The 26,879-nt window shown below is 45.4% G+C and overlaps 1 protein-coding gene across 1 annotated transcript in view; it reads left to right on the forward strand.

Moving 5' to 3' along the window:
* Positions 1-136: 136 nt before the first annotated feature.
* The window catches only part of LOC111149225 (DNA polymerase nu), a 136,983-nt gene continuing 110,240 nt past the window's right edge, over positions 137-26,879 (forward strand). Inside the window, 6 exon segments of the mRNA XM_022506173.1 lie at positions 137-275; positions 10,644-10,720; positions 12,769-13,266; positions 15,121-15,314; positions 21,021-21,133; positions 25,653-25,810. Of these exon segments, the coding sequence (XP_022361881.1) occupies positions 137-275; positions 10,644-10,720; positions 12,769-13,266; positions 15,121-15,314; positions 21,021-21,133; positions 25,653-25,810 (1,179 nt within the window).

Below are 26,879 nucleotides of genomic sequence, written 5' to 3' on the forward strand. Positions count from 1 at the left end.
TGGAGGCAACTGCTACCTATTTTCCATGGTCATTATTAGAGTAATTTGTATGAATGCCTCTGGCTGTAATGTGCTGCTTACTTTGAAGTCTCAAAATTAATATGTGGATGTTATGTTTATCTTATGTTTAGGATTTATGAAAATGGAAAATTATGAGGCATTTGTAGGCTTTGATCTCTGTGAGATACCACTCTCCAGTGTTGCACAGAAGATCATGTCTGCTATACATTCAGGTGATTTAGTGGAGTCTCAGAATTGGAGAGAGAATGAAAAGAGTGAGTAATTTTTCTAATCATCTTTCTATCTTTTGTTACCTTGAATGTTAATTATTTCTTAAGATTTGAAAAGGAAACAGCAGAATTGTTCTCAGGAACCTTCTATTGTGTAGGGAGGTTTTTGCTACAGACAAATGGAGCCTGGGTCTTGGTTTATTCTCATTCCATTATGACTGAGCATCTCACTAGAGTGCACATTCTCTCGGCCCTTACTGCTTTAAAATGGAAACACTGTCTTCCTTATCCCAGACATTTCTGTCGGACATTTCCTGAGAATCCGAGTCAGCTGTTTCAGTAACCTCAGAAGAGCTAGTCTCTTTCACAGTGCACCTTGCTTCGGCCTTAGCTCTCCGGTCATTGGACACACGTGGACATAGTACTTCCTTGCTGTGTGTGGCGGATGGGAGAAGGGGGTTTGACTGTATGTCTTACGCTGCCCGAGGGCTATGAGCTCTCAGGTGTGTGTGTTTATGATGTGATGTCACATAGCAGTGGCGTGGGTGCGCAAGTGTGACTGAGACTTTCGGAACACCAGTTCTTTGTTTTACTTGCAAAGCAGTTTGTTGTTGCTTGTGTCTTAATATTTAAGTCTGGGCCAATAATTTGTCGTTTCTTTTCTGTGTAGTAAGTTATACGTGAGATATAATTGAGTGATTGTGACAAAGTCATTGAGAGCGTTGACAAATAGTGCAAAAGCTATGTAAGTGTAGTTTCTTGATTAAGATATAGTAGCACCGAACATTGCGGTCTGTTCGTATTCAGGCATCTGTTGCTCATGAGCCTCATAATAGAAGGTCATTGGTAAATGAGCTAGGAAGTTTTGGGTATGGAACACATACCTAGCAGTTGATAATGTTTTGGGGGATGGGGATGTGGGTAGTAAAGAAGATATTTAAACGTCGAAGAGTTTTTTCCTTTATTCTGTATACTTTCTAAAATAGCAGTGGGCACTTGACAGAGGTGGAAATGTACTTCCCTTTAAAAACTGATAGGAATAAAAAAGAAATAGTGATAGGAATAATGAAATGCCTCTGGTAGCTTTAGTGTGAGTCTCACTTGAGAAAGATTTAGGGCCGTTAGCCCATCTTGTGAACTCTCTTGTGATGCTCTTCAAATACCCTATAAAATTGTGTAGTTTTCACAAATTTATTGAGAGGTAATGGGAAAAGATACTATTTTTCTTTTAAGTGTTACTGCATTTGGAAAAATCGCATACATTTCACAAAGATTCTGTATTGTCTATTGCTGAACAACACTGTTACTACAAACTTAGTGATATAAAAGAAGGCATATTTGTTATCTCCCAGTTTCTGTGGGTCAGGAGCCTGGGCATAACTTGGCTTCATCCTCTGCTGGGCTAGAATGCGGACATATCCGCAAGAGCTCAGGTCTTATCTGAAGCCCAAATGGAGGTCATTTGCTTCCAGTTCACAAGGTTGTTGGCAGATTCAGTTCCTTATAGGCTCCTGGGCTGAGAGCCTCTGTTCTCCCCAGCTCTTCACTGTAACCCACCCTCCATTCCTTTCCACGTTGTTCTCCTGAGGCTCAGCTTTACTGACAGCAGCTTGCTTTTTCTCTGGCGAGACTGACATCACAGTCTTCTGCGACGTGATTGTGAACTTCCTGTCACAGGTGCTGTACTCTGTGGGTGATGAGTAAGCCAGGAAGTCCCACCTGCACTCAAGGGTGTGAGTACTAGGGGGCAGGGGTCATGGGACCACCCTGGAATCCATCTGCTACAGACTTCTCACCAGTTTTAGTTCTTACTTCATGTGGATTTGGTTAAGTTGGGTTGCTGGTGGGTTGTTGATGCATGATGCTGGACCTGAGATCTAGTTGCTTCTTGGACTCTAGTCACAGGCTGAGCTGTAATTGTGTCACACCCTTATCTCTTTTTTAATTTAATTTAACTTTATTTATTTGAAAGAGAGACAGAGATAATGACAGATAGCGAGAGAGCACGAGCAGGAAGGAGCTGGAGCAGGGAGCCCAACATGGGCTCCGTTCCAGGGCTTCAGGGACCATGACCTGAGCTGAAGGCAGATGCTCAGCCCACTGAGCCACCCAGGCACCCCGACCCTTACCTCTTAAAAGGAGAATACTATAAATCTGCATTTCATTTCTAAAGCCCATTTTGTACTAAATAAATATAAAAATCGAACTCCTAATTCAATGAGAGTAACTACAGATATTTGTTATTACAAACGAGTAAAACCAAACATTAGTGTTATAGGTCACTTCAGGGTTTACGTGTCTTACGTGCTGGGCTGAGGGATGTCAAGATGCACACCCAGTAAGGGTTGGACTGTGTATGTCTTCTTGCTGCAAGATTGATCTTTTTTTTTTTTTTTTTTTTTTTAAGATTTCATTTATTTATTTGTCAGAGAGAGAGGCAGGCAGAGCGGCAGCAGAGGCAGAGGGAGAAGCAGGCTCCCTGCCTAGCAAGGAGCCCGACTCGGGACTCTATCCCAGGACGCTGGGACCACAACCCGAGCTGAAGGCAGCTGCCCAACCGACTGAGCCACCCAGGTGTCCCAGAGTGATCTTTATTTAAAAACCCTCTGCTATGGGGCACCTGGGTGGCTCAGTCATTAAGCATCTGCTTTCAACTCGGGTCATGATACCCGGGTCCTGGGATCTGACCCCATGGTGGGCTCCCTGCTCGGCGGGAAGCCTGCTTCTCCCTCTCCCTCCGCTTGTGTTCCCTCTCTCGCTGTTTCTCTGTCAAATAAATAAAATCTTTTATGAATACATACATACTTACCTATTCTCTGCTGTGAAAACACAAAATATGCAAAAACTTAAACTATAGTTTAACGAATGAAGATAAAGAGGATTTCCAATGTCCTTGCATCCAGAACCTCGAAGTTTCTTTCTCCGTGAGAACTCCCTCCCTGCTCAAGGTAGGCATCGTCCTGACCTGTGGCCGTCTCTTCCACTTCCTGACCACAGGCATTTTATGTTGCTCCAGAGTACTTCTGGGGCAGAGATTACTTGTACTCCATGCCAGCATTTGTCCTGCCCCTCAGACTACATGCTCTGTCTCCTTGCCATCGGGTGTGACCTGCGTGCCTCTTAGTGGGATGCGTGCTCAGGTCGTATGTGTCATGTCCAGGGCAGGACTCTGTCCTGACCTCCAGTAGGAACCCTTCTTTTGAACTCTGCACTTGAAGCCGTGTCCTGGAGGATTGCACAACGTGTCGGAAGCACCCCAGTCCTGGAGAGGCTGCATGAAGCATGTCCAGCCAGCTGAGAATACTCCCCTCAGAACATGAAAGAGAAATAAACTTTGTTCTTCCAGCCGTTGTCCTGTTGGGTCTTTTGTGACTGTGGCTTAGCTTTGTACTTCAATCCATGCACCTTTAAACTACATTGAAAAATGGGTTCATCTCACTTAAATTTTTGTTGTCATTTGATGGGTCAGTAATGCTGTTGAAAGCTTTTGGTAATTATGAGGGAGGAGTTGTTTGCAGGGCGGCTCAGGGTTACCAGCTGACCCGCGGTCATGTCCAGCGCTATATGGAGGAGTCATCACGTGTTATTAGAAGATGTCTCTGCTTTGTCTGAGTAGCTATAGAAATCAAATAATGTTTTCTGGTACAATTGTTTTTTATTTTAATAGCTTAGATGTGAATTTGGTTTTCCAGTAAAAAAAAATACATATATATATATGTGTGTGTGTGTGTATGTGTATATATATTTATATACATGTGTTTATAATATGTACATATGTGTATGTGTATTTTTTTTAAGATTTTATTTATTTATTTGACAGAGAGATCACAAGTAGGCAGAGAGTCAGGCAGAGAGAGAGAGGGAAGCAGGCTCTCTGCTCAACAGGGATGCTGAGGCAGATGGGGGGCTCGATCCCAGGACCCTGAGATCATGACCTGAGCTGAAAGCAGCAGCTTAATCCACTGAGCCACCCAGGCGCCCCATGTGTGTGTGTATATTTTTACAGACATTACAAAGTAATATAGTTTGAGACCCCAAAGGAAAATATTCGTGAAAATCCAGTTCATTAATGTGAAGGGTGTCTTTATCCCACCATCCAATAGAAATCCTTGAGATTTCAAGGACAGATAACATAAAATTAAATGACTAAACAGATCTGTCTCGATTATGTTCATTATAGTCAAGAGTATAATGGATAAACATGTTGTATTATTTTTATTTCTATTAAATAAACATAAAATCCTTATGTCCAGTCACTTGGCAAGCCCCGCCAGGTGTTGGATTTCAATCCCTACTGCCCTCGTACAAGCCTGCCTTCCTCCTCACTCGGATTTTGGCAGTGGCTTCCTCATTGCTGTTCACCTTCATTATTGCCCCTTGTCTTGCCCTCATGCCTTTGCTAGAACTAGCTCAGCTCTGTCCCTGCCCTCTGCAGAATTCACCTACAGAAACATCCCATGTACTCAGAGAGATCCCGGCTTGCCCTGTTCAGTCTTTTTTTTTTTCCCCCAGTCTTCTGCCCCACCACCTCCCTCTCTTACTCTATATCCCATTCAGATTTGGCTGCAACCTCCAAACATGACATTTTCCAGTATCATCCTCTACTTACCCTTTTCTTTCTCTTTAATTCAGTTGAGTGGTGAGAGCAGCATTTTACAAGGTCCTGCTTAAAATACTTTTTGTGGGGTACCTGGGTGGCTCAGATAAGTGTGTGCCTTTGGCTCAGGTCATCATCTCAGGGTCTTGGAAAAGAGTGCCATGTTGGGCTCCTGGCTCAGTTCTCCCTCTCCCCGCCCACCCTGTTCCTGCTCTCTCTCAACTTTTTTTTTAAAGACTTATTTGAGAGAGAAAGCATGAGTGGGGGGAAGGGCAGGGGGAGAGGAAGCAGACCCTCCCATCCCCTGCTGAGTGTTGGACTGAATATGGGGCTCCATCTCAGGACCCCGAGAACATGACCTGAGCCTAAATCAAGAGTTGGGTGCCCCGCCGACTGAGTCACCCAGGCCTGTTGCTCAGAACACTGCCACCAGCATGCTTTTTTAATGTGAACTGCACTGGGTTTGCCTGCAGCTCCAGTGAGTACCCTGTGAGATGGACGGCTTGTTTGGGTGGCCCTCTAACTGCTGGTGTGCTTCCAGCTGTGAGGCGGGCTGAGCTGTTCTCTCCTTGAATGCTGCCACAGCTGGACTCACCTGTGGATTCCTCTCATGGATATGTAAGAGCTTTCTACACACAATACATATTGAAGGACTTTTTTTTTTTTTTTTAAATATTTATTTATTTGATGGAAAGAAAGCATAAGCAGTAAGAGCAGCAGAGGCAGAGGGAGAAGCAGTCTCCGGGACCCTGATCCAGGACTCGATCCCAGGACCCCAGGATCACGACCTGAGCAGAAAGCAGATGCTTAACCAACGGAGCCACCCGGGGGCCCCTTGAGGGACTTCTTTTATATATGTTGTAAATATTTTTCTCGATATTTTGGGAGGGTTCTATTAAGGTAATACTTAGGAAATTCTTTTAAACAAAACCAAAATAATCCCACATTTAAAAAATATTTTCTTAAATGCTTATACACACAGGCAAGTAGTGAAAGGGTTCATCTGCACATGTTTTCTTAGTTCGGACTTTTGCTGTGTTTGTTGAACCCTCCCCTTGTTACTAACCCAAGCTAGTAAACTTAGTTTGTCCCTTTTGTTTTTGTCCATTTCTTTCTGTGACTAATTCTAGCTTGCATATGTGGCTGTGCTGTGCCATCCAGACCCCTCTCCGCCTGCAATGGGGTTGACTGAGGTCTTCTTGCAACAGTACCGTACGGGAGCATCCCCTTCACTCAGTCCTTCCATCCCCCCATCAGCTTCTTGTGGGCGAAGCTCAGTCTGGTTCCCGGGAACCTGATCTGCTACAGTTGGTGCCAGGAGTGGTCTGAGCACATGGCAGTGTTGTGGTGTTTGACTGGCACTGATGACCATCACAGGTGGTAGGCAGACTAGGTCTGGCAGCAGTGCGGTTGCAACTTTGGGGATGGATGGTGTGGCAGACAATGGTATTGGTGGCTGTGGCTAGGAATAATAAATCCTTAGGAAAAAGACAAGGGCTGGGAGTGATTAGCGGTTAAAGGCTAAATGTAATCGGGGCTTCCCTGGTAGTCTACAAAGAGACCACTCACAGCCACAGACCAGTGCTTGGTCCTGAGACTTGGAGAGCTCTAGAGAAGGTTGGCTTCTCAGCCCAGGCAGGTGTGCTACCTCAAGGTCAGGGCCTTGATCAGGAAGAGGGACCAGACCCTGAGATCTGGCATGGGGACATGTGGGTCAGCATGTTCAAATCCTGAATCCCAGATGCCTCTGGGGCATGCAGAAGTGTCTACTCCTCTGTTAAGGCAGTGTCTCATTTTCCCACCATTGCTGAAGACCGTACGAATGCTTGTTGTAGAAGGAGGAATTTTTGCCTCCTTCTCTCCTGGCTGTTAAGTCAGCAGCCTAGCCAAGAAGGGCCAATTGGGCCTGTTGAAGCCCATGAGACATGCGACAGGTGAAACAAACTGTAGGGTAATTTGAACAGGGAAAGGTACAGCATGTTAGCTAGTAAGGGGATTAGCTACCAAGGAGTAAAGAACTATACACAGTAAAGCAGACAGAGCAGCTCCCTGAGGTAGAGGGTTGAAGGAATAAACAGTGGGAATGACTTGCATGTCATCCACTAGCCTGTCTGTCACCTGCTGTCCCAGTACAAGCACCTGGGGCTCTCGAGTGGCCATGGGGTGGGGTGGAGGCCTCGCCTAGACCCAACCGCTTGCGCTCGCACTCACCAGGGCTGATCTAGTTACTGCCTCTGCTGAGTGTCCAACCTTCCAATAACAGACCAAACACCATAGTAATAGCATCCTTTGAGGAAACAGTCACTTGGTGGCAAGTTGATGACACTGAACCTCTTGTCCCCCTAAGGGTGCATTGACCCATTCCAGGCATGGCTTTCCCTTTCCCGTTTGCAGGGCCTCAACCCTGTGATCCAAGGCTCAGAGCCTTTGATCCACTGACAGTCCCACAAGCATTGCATTGGACATGGGCACCCACTATACAGTAAGGGAGCTGCAATGGGCACGTGACTGGGACCCAAGGGTTCCTTCAGCCACACACCCAGCAACACCACCCTGATGGAGGAACCTGTAGCAGGTGCAGCGTGGAGGAGTTCCCTCCAGAGGGTGGTGTCCCCAGTATGTGTAATTAAGGGGCCTACAAACCAACAAGGGGATTTGGGAGTGGTCCGGCTTATCATCACTTCCAGGGCTACAGTCAGTACATCTGTCTCTCCCCCAATACCTCTGGGTTCTGCAGAATGAGGCTTTACTGTCAGAGGGGAAGTCCCCCGGGGCTACGGGAAGAATACCATTTAATTTGAAGCTGCAGCTGCTGCCTTGTCCTTTTAATAGTCTTAGGCCAAGAGATTGGCAGGCAGGGCGTGTGATCTGCACCCTGCTTGGGGTGCGTCCTGGTCATCAGAAGTCAGGGTTGCTGTTACATGATGGTGCAGGAGAGCATGCACTTGGTCACCTCTGTCCTCTGTCCAAATCTCATGGCCAGTGCAGTGACCATGGTAGCCAGGAGCTTACACCTCTCAGGGATGAGAGGTTTGGGTAACTCCATCGGTCGGGTAAGCCACCTAGACCAGCAGAGGTGCTAAGCCAGGTTGAGGGGATTCTAGAATGTGCATTAGAGCAGGGACACGAATCTCCTTTATAGCTTTGAGACTAGCTGCTATGACCAGGGAACACAGGTCATCCCATTAACCTTCCCTTTAAAAGTTTCCCCCAGCCAGAGGCCCACCAGAATCCTGAAGGAGCTGCTTTCAGAAACGTATCTGCAGCAAGTGGCTGGGAGCGGTGCGGTACAGCAGAGGACGGCATTGAGCCCTGTGGATGCCCAGGCTCCTGCACTAGCACCAAGCCATTCGTCACCCCACCAGCTAGGAGTGTCTGCCTGTCTGTCTGCTCACAACACAGCCTCTCCGGGTGGCTGTCTCAGCTGCACACTCCTTTCCCAGGGGCAACCGACACAATGACTGCTTGGTGCTGGCTTATAAAGTCCCGCCCCCTTGACCCACTGGGGGATAACTCTACAGGCCACCCAGGTCGCAAGCAGGCCTCTGAAGTGACGCCCGGTCCTCCTGTCATGCTCTTGTACACGTTGATCCTGAGAGCACTCCCCAGCAACCTTTCCAAATGCAAACCACTTCAGAGTCAGCCTCCTGGGGACCAGGCCTGTGCCACTGGGTGTGTATAGCATACATACAAAAATGGGGAGATTCGGTCATGGGTTGCAAAAATGAGATATTTTCACAGATTCTGCATCTACAAGGCAGCCAATAAAGCTCTAAGTCATTCTTTTCAGTGACTGTGTGCTTCATGGTGTAGATGTTACATAATTTATTCATCACCCTCTCTCTTGATTGGTATCTGCTTTGCTTTCAGTCCTTTGCCATAAACCAATACACTGCCATAGATGTATTGGTTTAGACCTATTTACTGTTGCATATGTTTTTATGAAACAGCCAATAGTGAGGTTGTTTGGTTAGATGATTTATATACTTCATACCTCTGTTTTTATTGAGGTTACACACACACACACACACACATACATACATACATACATTCTACACACAAAACACATACATTCTGAGTTCATAACTCTACATTTCACAAACCGAACACCCCTGTAACCTTCACGCAGATCAGGAAACAGAACATTAGTAGCAGCCTGGAAGCCTGTCTTTGCCCCCTTTGGGGCAGTCCTCTTGCCAACTCTCACAAATGATGCATGTTTTTAATTTCAATAGGTATTGACAGTTTGCTTTCCACGAAGATTCTAGCTATTCACATTTTTACCAGCAATGCCTGAAACTACATTTTCCATCCATTTCTGGTTGGTTCCCTGACCACTAGTGAGTTTGAGTATTATATCATGTTTGTTTCTTGGATTTGCTAATTTGTGTACTGCTTCTTCCTATCTTTTGCTAATTTTTAAAATTGAATTGTCTTTTTTTTTTTTTTGCCAGTGTTTAAGGACTCTCTGTAAAACACAGATATCATCCCTTTATCATGTTTCTTCCAAACGGTTTTCCCAGTGTGTTCTGCTCTTTAGAAGCAGTGCTGCTATCCCTATTTATTAATCTGTTGTTTTCTACTGGATTGAGATGCCATCTTTGTTCTGTAGTAGAGTCTCATAAAGCTTTGGGTCAGTTTCTGCCTTGTCTGTTCTGTTCTAGAAATCTTTTGACTCTTCCTATTTGAATGCAACGTGAATTTGATTGCAGGGGCTAAAGAGTATGTTCTGATAATCCAGCAAGGCGAGACTTTTATTGGTTTTTAACTTACTTTCGTGTCTGTTTTCAAATATTTAATATTTCATATGCACTTTGACATTTTTTCAATTGAAAGAGCTCTGTAGGGTCTCTAATTGGAATTGCATTAAATTTGTTTTTGGAAAAATTGGACATTTTGTGCCCATTTGGATGCTATGTCTTTCCATTTGTAGAGATCTAGTTTTATGCCACTTATATGAGATTTTAACTTTTCATCGAGTGCCTCATGCCTTTTCGTTAAATTTATCCTACGTTCTTTCTTTTCTTTTTTTTTTTTTTTTAGATTTTTATTTATTTATTTGACAGAGATCACAAGTAGGCTGAGAGGCAGGCAGAGAGAGGCAGGCAGGGAGAGAGGAAGGGAAGCAGGCTCCCCGCTGAGCAGAGAGCCTGATGCCAGGCTTGATCCCTGGGATCATGACCTGAGCCGAAGGCAGAGGCTTAACCCCTGCGCCACCCAGGCGCCCCTATCCTACGTTCTTTCTACTGCAAAGATTCCCGCTGTTTGCATTCCTTGGTTGTTATTGTTGCTGTAGAGGGAGCATAAATCACAGTGCTAAGAGCATGAACACCTGAGTCATGTTGCCTAGGGTTGAATGTGGTTCTATCACTTACTGTTCAGCCCAGGCTTACTAACATTAAAACAAAATTTAAAAGAGAGGTTTGTACTAATGATGCTTTACTGAACCTCTAATTGTTCCATTGCAATATTATTCATTATAGGAATTTCCTCAAACCTTTAATACTTTCAAGGTTTCCACAAAATGTTGAACTTGGGTTTTCAGACTCCAGTATTCAGTAGAAATACCAAGTAATAATTCTAATAAATGTGTCATGATTATGTGGTTCTGTCTCCAGATAATTTGAAGATATGTTACATAAATATTTATTGCAATGGTAGTATACATTTTGGGTCTGAATTTTATTTCACTGTTTTACGTAAGTAAATGATGAGTAAGTGACATGGTTGTAGAGGCCACTTTCAGTGTTTAGCTAATTATATGACTTAGATTCAATGTTTCTTTAATGCACATTTCCTTTTTGTGTTTTTAGAAGCTGCAGAAGTGGTAAACAGTTCCTGTAATGAGTATAGAGTACTTCTTGAAAATGAGAATCAATCACTGGAAAAAAGGGTAAATCATTGTAAATATGATTAATTCTAAATAACTTTCACTCGTTCAACACATGCTTATTAAGTGTCTAATGTATGCTAGGCACTGTGGCTACCACGCTTCCGAAAATCAAGAATGGAGTTCTTCTCCGGGAGCTCACAGCTGAACTTGCTGGATGGGGAAGGAAAGACACAAAAGTGCCATGACCCCACAGGATGGTGCATTGGGTGCCATGGTAGGGGTCAGTCCCAAGGACAGTAGGAGAGACCACTCACCCATTTTTGTGCTCTTTTTTTTTTTTCCTGGGTGGGAGGGGGGAACGTAGTCTGGGAATCTTCCTGAAGTGTGAAAATTCTGCCTGAGTCGACATCTACAGGATGATCAGGAGCCCCACCTTTAGAGAGTGGGAGGGGACTTGGCAGAAATGTTTAGGTTAGGAAGAAAGCTGGGGCTGTGGGACAGCTGAAATGCAGAGAAGTTTCAGAAGGAAATGGACACAACTCTCCATGGGTGAGCTGTGTCGTGTGGGCCTGAGGGGAGGGGAAAGAAGAGGTCATCTCACCAGAGACCTTGTACGGGAGACACAGTGGCCAAGAGAATAGGTTCTGGGGCAAAAACTGCTTGTGTTCGAAGCCTCGCCTAGCTCAGTCTGACTGAAACTCCCTGTCGTAAAGTGGGGATGGCAGGATCCACCTCAGGGTTAACAGGATCATGGTTTGCCCTGAAGCTGGGGGAGAGGCCAGCGAGATTTTTCTCTCCATGCTGCTCTGGCGTGGCCCTCCCATCACCGGCTTACCAACGTTTTGCTGCTTTTCTCACAAAAGAATTTCGAAAAGCGCATATACCTTATGACATATATTTTTTAAAGATTTTGTTTATTTGACACAGATTGAGAGAGCACAAGCAAGGGGAGGGGCAGGCAGAGGAAGAGGGAGAAGAAGACTCCCAGCTGAGCAGGGAGCCTGGTGCAGGGCTCGATCTCAGGACCCTGGGATCATGACCTGAGCCAAAGGCAGACGCCTAACAATGAGCCACCCAGGTGCCCCACCTCATGACATTTTTAAGTTGATATTTAAAATATTCAGAACAAGTTTAAAATGTTTCACAGTATATAATTCCTGGTGTATTGACAGCATTGACATTTAAAAATGATTACATTGTCATTAAAATAAAACCACTAGAATCTAAATACTGTACTCTGGTAGCTTAATACCCACAAGCATCCCTTTAAAAACAACATGAGCAAGATATTCTTCAGCAATCTAGATTTTTGTATTTCCTTTTTGCTCTTCTAACTCCTTTTCTTGTATCCTCTTCTGCAGAATTATTAACATAACTTTATGTTTCGAAGTCTTTTCTTGAAACCATGTAATATTTCTCTGTAATTAAAACAGGAGTATAAACTTAAATTTTCTGTGACCATATGCCAAATACTGAAACATTTTCCTCTGAAATTATTTTTAAAGTTCTATTAATTTACATTTGTTTAAAACAAATACAACACAAATCTGAAAAATAAGCTGTTAATACACATTTTATTCTAAATGGATACAGTAATGAGATGGGTAGAGATTCTTTTTTTTACCCTCGGTTTGTGAATTTATGAATGAATATTCCACAGTTCTAGATCAAGACAGGAAGAGGATTGCTGTTGAGCTATAGTTTTAAAAATGTTAGTAAACAGAGGAACATATTATCAAATAGTTGTGGTGATTTCATTTGTTCTGTAAGTGGCCTTTACCTGGAAGTTGTAAATCACTCGTCTTGAGCGTTGGGCGCATCTGAAACATCCTCCCATCCATGGCACCTATCGTTACGTGCTCCGGTATGGCTAGAGACTTCTGGGACTCCTATTTACTCCAGCCCGTGGTTCAGATACACACTTCTACCTGGGCTGAGAAAAATTACTGCTCTAGAGCTACTATATCGTTTCCTTAGAAAGTGTGATTACAGATAATGTGAAGCTTGTCCCCACTTTACCTTAGACAAAGCTTACCAGAAATTAGTTTGGTTTATAGATCTGTCTTAAGAATCTACATTCTAGTGAAACATTTCATGTTTTTCTACAGAATCTGAATTCCTCTACAAGCCAGGCGTCAGGCGTGTCCATCAAGCTCTGTCTTCCCACCTCTAGTATCAGATTCACAGATCAGCCATCAGCTGACCGAAACCAGAACATCAGCTCATTGGCTCCTCCCAGTTGTTTCATTCCACAGTGTAACCAAGAGGCTTCAGTCCTACAGAAAACAGAGTGTAAAAGAAAGCATTTCCTAAAGGAAAATAAAAATAATGAAGAGAAAGAAATGCCCATGAATCTTAAAAGAAAATGTAGTACATGTCATTTTTCAGGGAAAACAAGTAAACATGTAGCATTGGAAGAAGATGCTGATGAGGTTGAAGCCTACTTACACTGTGGGAATGCAAGGGCATGTGGAGACCATTTTTGTGACATTAGGTATTTGGATGATTTGGAGAAAAGCCAGCTGGTTGAGATGCTCAAACAGGCAGTGGCCATGGTCATAACGCTGATATATGAGGACGGTTCAACCCAGCTAAGAGCTGAGCAGGTTAGTGAACAGTGTTGGGTTTTGTTTGTTTCTTTGGCACCATAAAAGAACCCCGTTTTCTTAGTGTCTGATTTTGATAAGAGAGCTATGAATAAGATTTGAAGCCCCCACCCGCCCAGGGCTGAGTGACTGGTAATGCATAGTTCTCTTCAGATTTTTAAGAAGCTGCCAAAATGTCTTCCAGAGTGGGGATGCCTTTTTAAGCATTCCAGCAGCAACACGCCAAGGTTCCAAGCCCTCCACCTTCTTGCCAATCCTTGTTGTCTGTCTGGTTTTAGCCGTTCTAGTGGGTGTGAAGTGCTATTTCACTGTGGTTTTAAATCGTATTTCCCTAATAACTAATTACCTTGAACATCTTCTCATGTGCTCTGTGGTGAAATGTCTGTTCAGATCTTTTGCCCATTTTTAAATTGGGTTATTTGTGTCTTATTTTGGATCTGTAAGCCTTCTTTCTATATTCTGATATGAGTTCCTTGTCAGGTCTGTGATTAGTTCCCCAAATCTGTGGCTTATTTTTTTCAATTTCTTACTCATGTTTTTTGAAACACAAAATTTAAAAAATCCGATGAATTCCAATTTACCAATTTTTTGTATTGCTTGCACTTTTGTTTTATATTTAAGAATGCTTTCCCTATCCCAGATCTTAAAGATTTACTTTTGTTTTCTTTTTTTTTTCAAGATTTTATTTATTTATTTGACAGACAGAGATCACAAATAGGCAGAGAGGCAAGCAGAGAGAGAGGAGGAAGTAGGCGCCCCGCCAAGCAGAGAGCCGGATGCGGGGCTTGATCCCAGGATCCTGGGATCATGACCCCAGCCGAAGACAGAGGCTTTAACCCACCGAGCCACCGAGGCACCCCTACTTCTGTTTTCTTTTAAGAATTTATGGTTTTCACTCTTCCGTTAAAATCTGTGGCTCGCTTTGAGTTCATTTTTGTGTGTGGTGTGAGATAAGGGGCACAGACCGGCCTCTTGTGTGTTGAAATTTATTTATTTATAATAGAATAGGGGAAAAGAGCACATGTGTGCACACGTGTGGGGGTTGGAGCAGAAGGGGAGAGAGAGAGAGAAAAAGAAAGAATCTTAAACAGGCTCCACACCCAGCATGGAGCCTGATGCGGGGCTCAGTCTCACAGCACTGAAACCATTACTTGAGCCGAAGTCAAGAGTCAGACACTTAACGGACTAAGCTACCCAGGCACCCCCGGTAATATATTTTTTTTAGAAAAAGATCAATTTTACATGTTCACTGAGAGTGTGTAGAAATACAATTGATGTGTTTTAATCTTGTTTCTTGCAACCTTGCTAAACTCTCATATTGGTTCCAGGAGTTTTTTGTTAATTCCTTTGGTTTTTTTGTTGTTGTTGTTGTTTTAGAAAGATCACAAATAGGCAGAGAGGCAGACAGAGAGAGAGAGGAGGAAGCAGGCTCCCCGCTGAGCAGAGAGCCCGATGCGGGGCTCGATCCCAGGACCCTGAAATCATGACCTGAGCCGAAGGCAGAGGATTAACCTACTGAGCCACCCAGACGCCCCAATTCCTTTGGGTTTTTATGCAGACATTTGTGTCATGTGTAAATAGGGATGGTATAGTTCTTCATTTCTGATTTATATGCCTTTTATTTCCTTTTCCCATTGTGTTACACTGGCTAAGGCTTCTGTTATGATGTTGACTAGGGAGGAGACCAGATTTGAAGAGTAAGATCATGGGTTTGGTTTTTGGCCTTGACTGTCATTATGAGAGCTATTTATTTACAAATTTAATTGTAGACCTTTTCTCTCTGTTTAATTGTAAGACATACCTTTCTTGAATAAATACATTGTGTTTAACTTGAAACTGTATTTGTATTCACAGGCTCTGGCTCCCTCTGTTAAAGGAATTGCAGTGTTACTACAGAGCCGTATAAACGGCAGCGGTCTTCTGGAGGTCTCAGCCTCTAACAGTGTCCTGGGGGAAGGCCTCACACTCCATGAGCAGTATATCTACCTTGAAACAGAGCAGTCCTCCACTGGGGGCCGAGAGCAAGAAGCATATAATCAGTTTGCCAGGTCAGAAATCTCCTCCCACTGCCTTACTTCCTGCATACATGTCTGCTTCGTTGGGTCCAATTGAAAGTCTCCCAAGCTCGAATTATTTAAAATTTAGAAGTTTTTTATGGGTACGTGAAAATAAAATGGATCTAAATGACAGAAAGCTCTGCACACACTGGCCTGCTTTCCCTCAGAGAGCTTCTGGAATAAAGGGTCTGTCCTTCCATGGGAGCCCCTCCAGGATTTGAAACATCTCAATGAGAAGTTAGTGAGAAAAGGTTGGTCCCAAGGCCTGAAGATCTGCTGCTGTGACCACAGTCCCAAATGATTTTCCTTATCTCACTGCCTTACAGTGTTAGAAAGTAAATTGTCCTCAGTACCACCTAATTTCATGCTAGTTTCAAAGCTTCATTCTGTGGAAATAGTTAGGATATAGCTCACTTGGACCTGCCCCTTTAGAATGGGACAATTTTTTTAAAGATTTTATTTATTTATTTGACTGAGAGAGGGAACACAAGCAGGGGGAGAGGGAGAAGTAGGCTTCCTGTGGAGCAGGGAGCCCAACGTGGGGCTCAATCCCAGGACCCTGGGATCACGACCTGAGCAGAAGGCAGATACTTAACAACTGAGCTACCCAGGAGCCCCTAGAATGGGACAATTTTAGAATGAGCAGGATGTTTGAGCTGCCGCGTTGCGATCCTGAAAAGCCCTGTTGTGGATTCCAGCCACTGCCCTCCTCACAGCTCTTAGCAGGAGTTGTCAGCCTGAAGGGGTTTCTGTCTTGGGTGGGGACATCCACTTCGGGCCTACCCAGCCCTCCGAGTCCCAGCCCCTTAGCTGCTTAGTGGGAGATCCTCGAAACTGCTGTCTGGAAGAGGGGTTCACGGGGCCTCAGGGCCTGGGGTGAGAAGATGGGGTCTGGGCCTGGCCCTGTGGGCCTCCTACAGTCTCACTGGGCCATGGGGGAGTTGTAGGCAGTTGCGGCATCAGTGTTGTCTCGGTGAGGAGTGCCAGGGGCCAGTGCTGTGGCTGGCCCAACCCTTAGAGTTCTTAACATCACAAGACACAATTCAGCAAAAACCATCAGGGAACTCTGAGGAACAAGATTCATTACTCACAGGCCCTAGAGGGTACACAGCACACCAGGGGCCACACAGCAAAGTCATAGCTAGAGAAAGAGAGGGTGCAGGCCTGAGGCTTTGCCTTTAGTACAGTGTGAGGATGGGGGTCTGGGAGTTTCAAGGTTTTACTTTTATTGGCTAATAGAAGTCCTAAAAGTGGGAGTTAGGGTTCAGGAAGGGAAAAGCAAGATCAGTCACAGGTCAGGTGTCTAGATGCCCCTGGCCTATCTGGAGGGGGACCTTCACAGGTGGGGGTGGCCTTGTTCCTTGTTTGGGTGTTTTGCCAGTGGCTTGTCATACAGCAGGCAATATGGATGTCTTTTGAAATGAGTGCCTCAACAATCATAAACTTAACATCAGGCACCTGTACTGCAGTAATTTTTGGTGAGAATGGGACAACATATGACTAATAGAGCAGCCTGCTTGCAGGAAACCCATAGCCTTATTATTTTTTTTTTTTAAGATTTTATTTATCTGACAGAGAGAGATCACAGGTAGGCAGAGAGGCAGGCAGAGAGAGAGAGAGAGAGGAAGAAGCAGCTCCCTGCCCAGCAGAGAGCCCAATGCGGGACTCGATCCCAGGACCCCGAGATCATGACCTGAGCTGAAGGCAGAGGCTTAACCCACTGAGCCACCCAGGCGCCCCACCCATAGCCTTATTTTTACACTGTTCTCTTTTGAAAGAGCAATTAGGCAGGCCTATTCTGTGGAAGACCTCCGTGGGAATAGTCCTAATGTTTGGACGGCCTTTTCTGAATTCTGGATGTATGTATCCCACTCAGTGCTCTTTACTTGGACATCTGACAGTCCTCAACATGTGCAAAACAACTCCTGTCTTCCTGAAACCCACCTCCGACAGCCTTTGTGGTCAAGGTTAATGTCAGCATTTGCTCTCCATGAGCTCAGGCCAATAGTCTTGGCATTTTCTTTAACTTCTCTCTTATTTTCATCCAAGCTCTTAGTACACCCCACTGGCTCTGCCTTCACAGTACAGCTAGCAGCTGACCGCCCTTGCCCTCTGCTGCTCCCACGTGGTGCAGGCCTCCCCTGCTCCCCCTGACACTGAACCAGGCAGGGGCTTCCCAAGGGCCTGCTGCCTCCACCTGCCTCTTGGCCTGTTTTCCACCCGGCTCCCAGAAAGGGTTTGCGCATTAAGTCAGGGCACATACTCCCTACTCAGAGCCCTGCGACAGCTCCCAACGATGCCTGCAGGTCTGCCCATGGGCCCTCCCCAGGCCTGGGAGCTCCTCTTCCCCTGCTCTCACTGCACCCCAGCCTCCTTGCTCTCCCGGAGGGACTTCCTTGTGCCACTCTCCCCCAACCCTGCAGTCTGCTCCCAGGGGTCCACAGGGTGTGCTGCCCCATTCCTCTAAATCAAAAACCCCCCAAAAACACAAAAAAGCAAACTATGAAAACTTGAGTCTAGAGACAGGAGTGTAATGAGCCCTGTATACACACGCATTCGGACCAAACAGTTACCAAAGGTTTTTCTGTGCTTCCTTCATCGACCCCTTTTCGAGGAGAGGGGTAGGGAACAGAGATTAGGGAAAATCCCAGACAGTTGTTTTAGCTACCAGGGCTCAGGAGGCAGCTCTAAAACACCTGGGCTCTTCTTCACCTGGACACAATGCTGTTCTCAGACTTAGCAAATTTAATACTCAGTCCACATTTCAGGTTACCTGAATGTTTTTAAATGTCCCCCTACACTCGATCTACTGGGATCAGGACCAGCACAGTCACGTGTGCCATTTCTTGTCTCCGACCTCTGACCCCATCTTGCAGGAGGCCCCATGTCCTGGGCTTACCTGTTTTGTGATTGTGGGGTTCCTTGCCTGTTTCCCTTTCCTCCATATGTCTATAGACTAGATCTTCATCCTGCAAGCCCCATTATCCTGCTCCAGCTCTTGTCTCGAGGGCACTTCCCCGGGTGGTGCTGCCCACCTCATGCCCCATCTGTGGTGCAGCTGGATGGTCAGATTTAGCAAATAAAAATGCAGGATGCTAAGTTTGCATTCCAGATAAACAATTTTTTAGTATAATTATGTCCCAAGTGTTGGAAGAAACATTCTTACACTACAGGCATACATCTCTAAAAAAATTTCTATATTTTTTCAGATAAAAATTTTATCTACGATTTTTCTGAATGTCACATTTGGCTGGGTGCCCTGCCCTTGATCTGGCTACGTTTTGCGATGAAGTCATGTTGTCCTCACATCTGTAACGTTCTGATGGAGCCGTGGGCTGAATGGTGTCAGCGTGCTCTCTCTGTTGTGAACGTCCCCATGGTGGTCGTTGAAATCGCTTTTTAAGTACTCCCAGAAGATGGTGATTTTTTCTGTGTTTATCATTTCTTCCACATGTATCGGGTAAAATTTTCTGTAGAGAACTTTCCCTCTTCAAGAGGACTTTTGTTCTCCTTACCCCTCAAGTCTTCCCTGTGGTGTTACAGCATGGTCCGCGGGCCTTCCCTGCTCACTGTGCATAGCAGTGCTCCCCCACCCCGCCCCGTGCCCACCGCCCACATCCCCGCTGAGGTGCATGTGTGCAAAACGCCGCCCCCGTTGCCAGGGATTTTTATGTCTTGCTCATTCCTGTGTCTCCACAAGCCAAGGACAATTTGTGAAGCGTGTGCTTCACAAATATTTATTCAGTTGTATTTTTGGATTAATGAATATTAAGGTTTAACTTTTGTGAGTTCCAAGACAATTATATGAAGACATGGTTTCACATACCATAAAATTGGAAGTAATAATCCCAATTCCATGATAGTATGTTGGAGATTTAAAATGAATTTAAATAGGGGCCTGGGTGGCTCAGTGGGTTAAAGCCTCTGCCTTCGGCTCAGGTCATGAGCTCAGGGTCCTGGGATCGAGCTCCGCATCCGGCTCTCTGCTCAGCAGGGAGCCTGCTTCCTCCTCTCTCTCTCTCTGCCTGCCTCTCTGCCTACTTGTGATCTGTCTGTCAAATAAATAAATAAAATCTTTTAAAAAAATAAAATAAAATGAATTTAAATAAATCACATTTAAATGAAAACACATAACTTTTTTATACAAAATGTATCGAATAGCATTTATTGCAAACCCATGCAAGGTCTTCGTACACACCCGCAGTCTCTTCGTCTTCACATTAACTGTACATGTTGGGTCTTGTTAGTTCCATTTTATAGATCATGGAACTGAGACTCAAGAAATAGCCTTTAGTCAGTCTTGAGCTTTCCACTCAGGCTTCCTCTTTTAGACTCAAGTCTAGCTTTTTTTATATTCTGGCTGCCTTTTTGTTTGCAAACATGACACAATCGACTTCCATAACTGACTTACAAAACACACTGTGTTTCAGCCACTTTGTCTTATAGGATGCTCTTTTTGTTGTTTGTCTTACCTTGAGATAGAAACCACTAGCCTGCATCTCTTACTAGTGGGCGATCCCGCAATTCTTAGGTGACCTGAGTAGGGACTCTGCAGCAAACAAAGGCATCAGTGTGGAAACGCAGCTTTTCGCACCTGAAATCTTCCAGCCCCTCTCCCCTCTCTCCTCCCTGCACCCTTCCAAGTCTGTAGAGCCAGACCCTCTGTCCTCCCTACCGGCCGGGCCCCCTCTTCCAGGGAAACCCCCATGAAACCACACAAGAAAATGCCAATGCCCGTGCAGCAGGCAGAACAGAATCTAACCTCTTACCCTCTGTCGGCTCTGTGTGCAGAGCTGAGTGGGCTCCTGCTTTCGTTCTCCCTCGGCCTCATGCAAGACCCTCATTAATGTACGAATACAGAGTTCCTATAAAGGAAGATTTATAGTGCGGGTCCTGGCAGCAGCAAGATAGGGGCTTGCTGTGAAAATTGTTTAGCCACTCTGAGCCTCAGTTTCCTTGTCTGTAAAGTGGACCTAGTGCCTGCCTAACAGGGTTGTGCTGAGATTTCAGTGTTAGCAGCCCTTTGAAGTGTTTTGCATGGTGTCATGGTTAGTGCTATAAATGATGACTCTTAAGAATCCCATATCCGAGGAGCTCACGGTGCTATGGGGCAAGCCTACTTTCAAGGTAAATTACATACAGATGTGGTCCTGGCTGCGGCTGGTACATGAACAGGAGTAGAGAAGGAACAGAAAAGGGGCAACCCCCTGCGTGCGAAAGGGGCAGTTTGCAGAAATCGCAGGAGGAGAATTGCAGGCAAGAATGCAGCATGTGGTGTGGCCCCATACTGTGAGAGGATGTGGCACTGTGTGCTGGTAGAGGAAAGACAATTCAGTGGGAGCAGAGGGCAGAGTGTTGGGAGCATGTGCTGGGAGAGCAGGCTAGAGAGCCATGCTGGGGAGCCTGTCAGGGGTCCAGAGTGTATATGCTCCAATCAGGAATGCGAGATGTGACTTTCCGCAGGGATGGGCTCTGAACAGCTGGGCGGCCTGTCTGTCTCAGCTTCATCATCTCTAAGTGCAGAGAAGTAACACCTTCCCACAAGATCCCAGTTAATCTCCATGAGCATCTTCGAGGAGTGTCTACATGGTAGTACTAGCAAGTGATACCTGTCAGTAGAGCAACAAAACTATTTTTCTCTAAGGTCAGAAATTCTAAATTAATGTCTGAATCAGTGACTTTCTTTTCATCTTCCAGGAAAGTTCTGTTTCAAATGCTGAAATGTAAATGTCCTGTTATTTGTTTTAATGCCAAGGACTTTGTGCGAACAGTACTACAGTGTTTTGGTAATGATGGCAGCTGGAAGCATGGTAAGTTTTAGTTTTTATAATCTCTTAAATTGAACTCTCCAGCAGTGATTCCTCCTGAGAATGAGACATGGGGGAGGCAGGGACGCACAACTCTGGGGGCCTGGCCACGTGGCTCCAAAGCCCCAGCTGTGCAGCCTTGTGCCCCAAGGGTGAGGGGGCACTTTCCCTCTGTGTTTTAGGTTGTTTGATTTTTTGCAAATATATATTACTTTTTAAAATTTAAAATAAGAAAGAAGTGACTTATGCAGCGTGGTCAGATGGGGTGTGTTGTTACTATAAATAGCTTATAAACTCCCTTCGAATTAAACTAAAGTCTAAGGGCACCTGGGTGGCTCAGTCAGTTGGGCATCTGCCTTCAGCTCAGGTCATGATCTCAGGGTCTTGGGATTGAGTCCTGAATCGGACTCCTTGCTCAGCAGAGAACCTGCTTTTCCCTCTGCCTGCTGCTCCCCCTGCCTGCTGCTCCCCTGGCTTGTGTGTGTGCTCTGTCTCTGACTAATAAATAATTAAAAAAAAAGAAAAATAAGTAAAGTCCAGGCACATGAAAAGATCCTCAACATCACTCATCATCGAAACCACAGTGAGATACCACCTCATACCTGTCAGAACGGATGGAATCAACAACACAGGAAACAACAGGTGTTGGTGAGGATATGGAGAAAGGAACCGTCGTGCACTGGTGGAAATGCCAGCTGGTGCAGGCAGTGTGGAAAACAGCACAGAGGTTCCTCAAAAAGTTGAAAATAGAGCTACCCTGTAACCCAGCAGTTGCACTACTGGGTATTTGTGCAAGGAATACAAAATACTAATTCAAAGGAACTCATGCAGCCCTAAGCTTATAGCATCATTATTTACAACAGCTAAGGTACGGAAGCAGCCCAAGTGTCCATGGAGAAGATGTGGTGTAGCTACACACCGTGGAATAGTACTCAGCCGTGAAAAAGAATGGACTCTTGTCTTGTGCGATGATGTGGATGGAGCTAGAGTATCATGCTAAGTGAAATCAGTCAGAGGAAGACACATACCATATGATTCACTCCTATGTGGCATTGAAGAAACAAACAAGCAAAGGGGAAAAAGAGACAAACTGTAGAAGACTGCTTATAAAGTTTTCTTCAAAAACTCAGAAAACTGAGCCGAAGGCAGATGTTTAACCGACTGAGCCACCCAGATGCCCCTAGACTTCAGCTTAATTCGTAGGGAATTTATAAGCTATTTATAGGAAAAAAAAAACAGGAGAGAGAATATATAGATAAAGAAACGGGTGCCTGGGTGGCTCAGTGGGTTAAGGAAAAAAAAAATTGTTTTGATTGTACAAAATTTCCAACATGTACAAAATTACCTGTGATACAATAAGAAACATATATTTAGTCTTTGTCCCTGCTTCCTGGCACATGGTTTCTAAGACCCTTGCAATCCCCAGAGTGCTAAGAGTGTCTTTTGTGTGCTAATGAGAGGACTAGGAGCTGGGGACCACTAGTCGGCTTTGGGATGGGGCAGTGGACGGAATGACCACGACATGCTTAGTCAGTTGGACTTCAAGTTCCCCACCCCCACCCCCAGGGACAGAGAAGGGATGGAGAGGTGCTCTATCTCAGTGGCCAGCGATCTCATCAGTTGCATCCGGGCAGTGGAACCTCCATAAACAGCCCCCGCACAGGGGATATTGGGGAGCTGGAGGGCTCCCAGGTTGGGGAGCATGTCTGGGGGCTGGGCAGGTGAGAGCTCTGTGCCCCCTGCCTCCCACCTTGCCCTGCGTGTCTCTTCCGTCTGGATGATCCTGAGTTGTGTCCTTCATGATACACGGGTCATGAGTTAGTACAGGTGCTTCTGTAGTTCTGCGAGCCTGAGCAGGAGGTCGTGGGAACCCCAGTTTATAGTCAGTGGGTGGGAGGTACGGGAGGCATCTGAAGCAGGTGTGGTCTTGTGAGGCTGAGTCCTCAGCCTACAGGTTCTGCACTCACGGTAGCCAGTGTCAGAGGGGCGCCAACTGTCAGATGCCCTCGCTGGGCGCCAGAGGTGGTGTTGGAAGGCAACATGTTACCCATCGTCCAGCTTCAATAGTTTCCAGCTTATGTCCAGTCTTCTTTTCTCTGTATCTCCTCACAATTCCAAACCCCTGCCTCCTGGGTTAGTTTGTAGCAGATTCCAAGCATCTTACGATTCATCTGTAAATATTTCAATTATGTGATGGAACATGAGGGTTTCATTTTTAAAATGATGCAGTCATCATCTCCTCCAGATTAGTGATAACCTTCCAGCGTTACTAGATATCTGGTCAGTGTGTGCACTGCTCCCCTTGTCTTTAAATATCGTTTGTGTTTGTTTTTATTTTCTTATGGTTTGTGTGACTTGGGATCCAAACAAGAGTTAGGGTTAGGTTACCCTGAAGCTGGGATATGTGTGATATGCTTCTTGTTTCTTTATCTCTCTCTCTCTCTCTCTCTCTCTTTTTTTTTTTAGTGGGAGAGAGAATTTTTTTTTCTTTTAAGATTTTATTTATTTATTCGACAGAGAAAGAGAGAGATCACAAGTAGGCAGAGAGGCAGGCAGAGAGAGAGGGGAGAAGCCGACTCCCTGCTGAGCAGAGAGCCTGATGTGGGACTTGATCCCAGGACCCTGGGATCATGACCTGAGCTAAAGGCAGAGGCTTTAACCCACTGAGCCACCAGGCACCCCTCTCATTTCTTTTTTTATATCCCTCTTTCCCATCATCTGTATCACATCAATTGCCTTTGTGTGTTACCAGTTCAGCTTTTACTTTTATTTTTATTTTTTTCAGTTTTTATTTATGAATTTTTTTGTTTTATTTCCTGAACCCTTTCATTTCTTTATTCAATTCTTATTTTTCTAAGTCCCCTCATTTCCAGGTATCTGTAGTTCTGATTTATTTGTTTTTCATTGCTTTTATCATTTTCTCAGATTTTCTTAGCTCTTTTTAAATCTTTTTGGCCTTTTTCTTTCAACTACTGGCATTTTCTCCTCTGTGTGGGGACTTGTCCTGGGGGCTTGAGGAGGTGAGGCAGGGGAGTTGACAGGAACCAGCCCCCAGGCCCTTCCCGTGCCATCACACCTTCCCCAGGAGTTTTCAAGAATGTTAGCAGGGCCTTAATTTTGGGCCATTAGAGCTCTGAAAAGGCAAGCAGAGTGAACTAGTCTACCGGGTCAGTTAGCATGGCCACATAGTGTTGGGTCAGACCATGGGCAGCCAATGTGGGTGCAGGTCCCAGAGCACTTGCCCATGTTGTTCCAGCCAAGGTTCCAAACCTGCCAACGTCGGGGACTTCCCAGACATCAAATAAAGAAGTCACAATACCAGATGCATTGGCAAATAGAAGTCTCTTAGCACAATTTAAAGATGCCAAAGGATATAATATTTAGTGTGTTGTGATCTAAGACTACAATTTTGTTTGAAAGCAAACTCCTTGTTTTTATGTAACATTATTCAAAATGTTTAAGTAATTTGGGGTACCTCGATGGCTCTATTGGTTGAGCATCCGAGTCTTAATTTCAGCTCAGGTCATGATCTCAGAGTCCTGAGTTCAAGCCCCGGATTGGGCTCTATGCTCAGTGCAGAGTCTGCTTGGGATTCTCTCTCTCTCTCCCTCTACCCCTGCTTGTGCTCTCTCTCTCTCTAAAAATAAATAAATAAATCTAGAAAATGTAAAGCAACTTAAAAACACAGTTGCTTAGAATTTAGATTCACCTCTCAGTTTATTAGTTCCCCCCTTTTATAGCTTGCCTGTCCATGTTTAAAATACTCTGGCACTAAAACTTACTTAGCAAATGTCGTTTTTGTTTTTCACAAAGCATCTTCCCATATGTCTCACAGAGATGTACAGTAACCTCTTCCCTGGGTTTTTGGATAAGAAATCTAGTACTTAGGGGCAGTGACAGCCCAAGCTCCAGGGGTGGTATTGTTTTACACATCCCATTGCAGCAGAGATCTGGGGGGGGGGGGTGTCTCTCAGGTTTTCCTCTTATCAGGGGAAATGCCCCAAATGCCAGGCATCTCTGTCCTCACATACACTGCCCACTGCTCCACACCCCTGAGCTCGGCAATGAGGACACTTATGCTCTTTCTTCAGCTCACAAGACTTGGGCTCCTGGACACCCTGAAGAGGGGTTAGGAGCACCTAGGAAGACAGCCCAGTGAGAGGCACAAGGTTGGAAAGCTGGGGAGCAGGGGCGGGGGGCTGGTGGGGGAGAGGAGGCCAGAAGAGTACTGAAGGGTTCTCATCACCACCTCTGAACATTTGTGAGAGGTCCCAGTTCCACGTTAGTTTAGTCCCCCTCTTTGGCTGTCTGGGGTCAGTTCCCCACGGGGATTGCCTGTGTGGGACCTAGGTCGTGGAGGCTGCTTGTACCAAAGGCTCTGAGTTCCTCAGGAATGGTTGAGCATCATTTTGGCACTCAGCTCCATAACTAGATGGCAGTGCTATTATTATTATTTTGACCCTTGAGAAAAGGATGCTTCTTCGGTTCTTTTGGAGTGATTAAATGGCCTTTTTCTTTGTAGTTGTTCATTTTGTAGGGCTTGATCCCAGAATTGCTGCCTGGCTTATAGATCCTGGGGATGCTGCACCCTCTTTTGAAGATTTAGTGGCAAAATACCTTGAAGGCTCCATCTCTGTTAACGTGAACAGCACATATGGGAATTCCTCCAGAAATGTTGTGGTGAGTTGTGTTAAGATCAGGGTTTACCAACTTAGTCAACCTGAATTTTTTCCTTGAAACTTCTTCCACTTCATATAGTCCTGTAGTAAAAAGAACATTGCTGACATTCATTTTCACTTATTCTGCACAAATGCTTTTTACTCTGATGCTTCTGGTGGAGGATACTGAATTAGGATGGGTGACTTCTGTTCCTTCATGGAACTAACTCCCTGTCTATTCACAGCAGGATTCTTCTAAAAGGACTCTCTGGGGTCAGCAAGCCACATGCTCTGGGTCCATGAGCTGCTCGTAGTGCTGGTGGCCCGGCCACCACACAGAGGCTCTGGCCACACCTCACTCCATGTGTCCAGGTGGGTCTTCCCAAGGCCTGTCCTGAAGACACACCGATTTGTTAGGAACTGCATCTGCAGAAGCCATGGTACTCATGGCTCTGGAGCAAAGTCCCCGAGGAGGGGACCCCCAGTTGGGCCACTCTGTTGAGGCTTCCTGTGTGCAAATCAACAGCAACACGCTAGACACACCAGTGGGTGAGTGTACAGGGGCTCAGGGAGCACAAGTACTGGCTGTGGGCTGGGAACCACTGGGGCAGAGTGGCTGGTGAGGTGAGGGCCCTGAGCCTCTGCAAGGTCTGCTCACTCCTGCCCTTCATCCTGTGCCATCTGTGAGGGAGGGTCTGAGTCAGATGGGGACTTGAAGGTATAAATGCAGAAACTAACTCCCCCTTAATTTGAATACGTGTCAGAGGAATATGGGGGAGCTCACAGACTCAGAGGGAAAGCAGTAGCAGGCCGCAAAAGACACGAGCCCTCAGGCCCCAGGCCCAGCAGTGAGCCATTTGTCACTTTTGTTGAAGACCCACAGGGAGTTCCCTCACTGTGCCACATGTGTGCCCTTTGGCGGGGGTGTAGGACATGAAGGTGAGTTCTATTGATCATATGATGCTGGGAGGGGAGCTTCCTCAAATGGCAGCCGAGACACTATCCCTGAAATAGGGATGTGCCCACCTCCACACTACCAGTTCCAGTTTATAGAGGAGAAGACCAAGGTGCAGAAAGGTCAATGTGCATGC

The sequence above is a fragment of the Enhydra lutris genome, unplaced genomic scaffold, assembly GCF_002288905.1.
Source record: "Enhydra lutris kenyoni isolate GAN:26980312 unplaced genomic scaffold, ASM228890v2 scaffoldscaffold21, whole genome shotgun sequence".
In the NCBI taxonomy this organism is placed as follows: domain Eukaryota; kingdom Metazoa; phylum Chordata; class Mammalia; order Carnivora; family Mustelidae; genus Enhydra; species Enhydra lutris.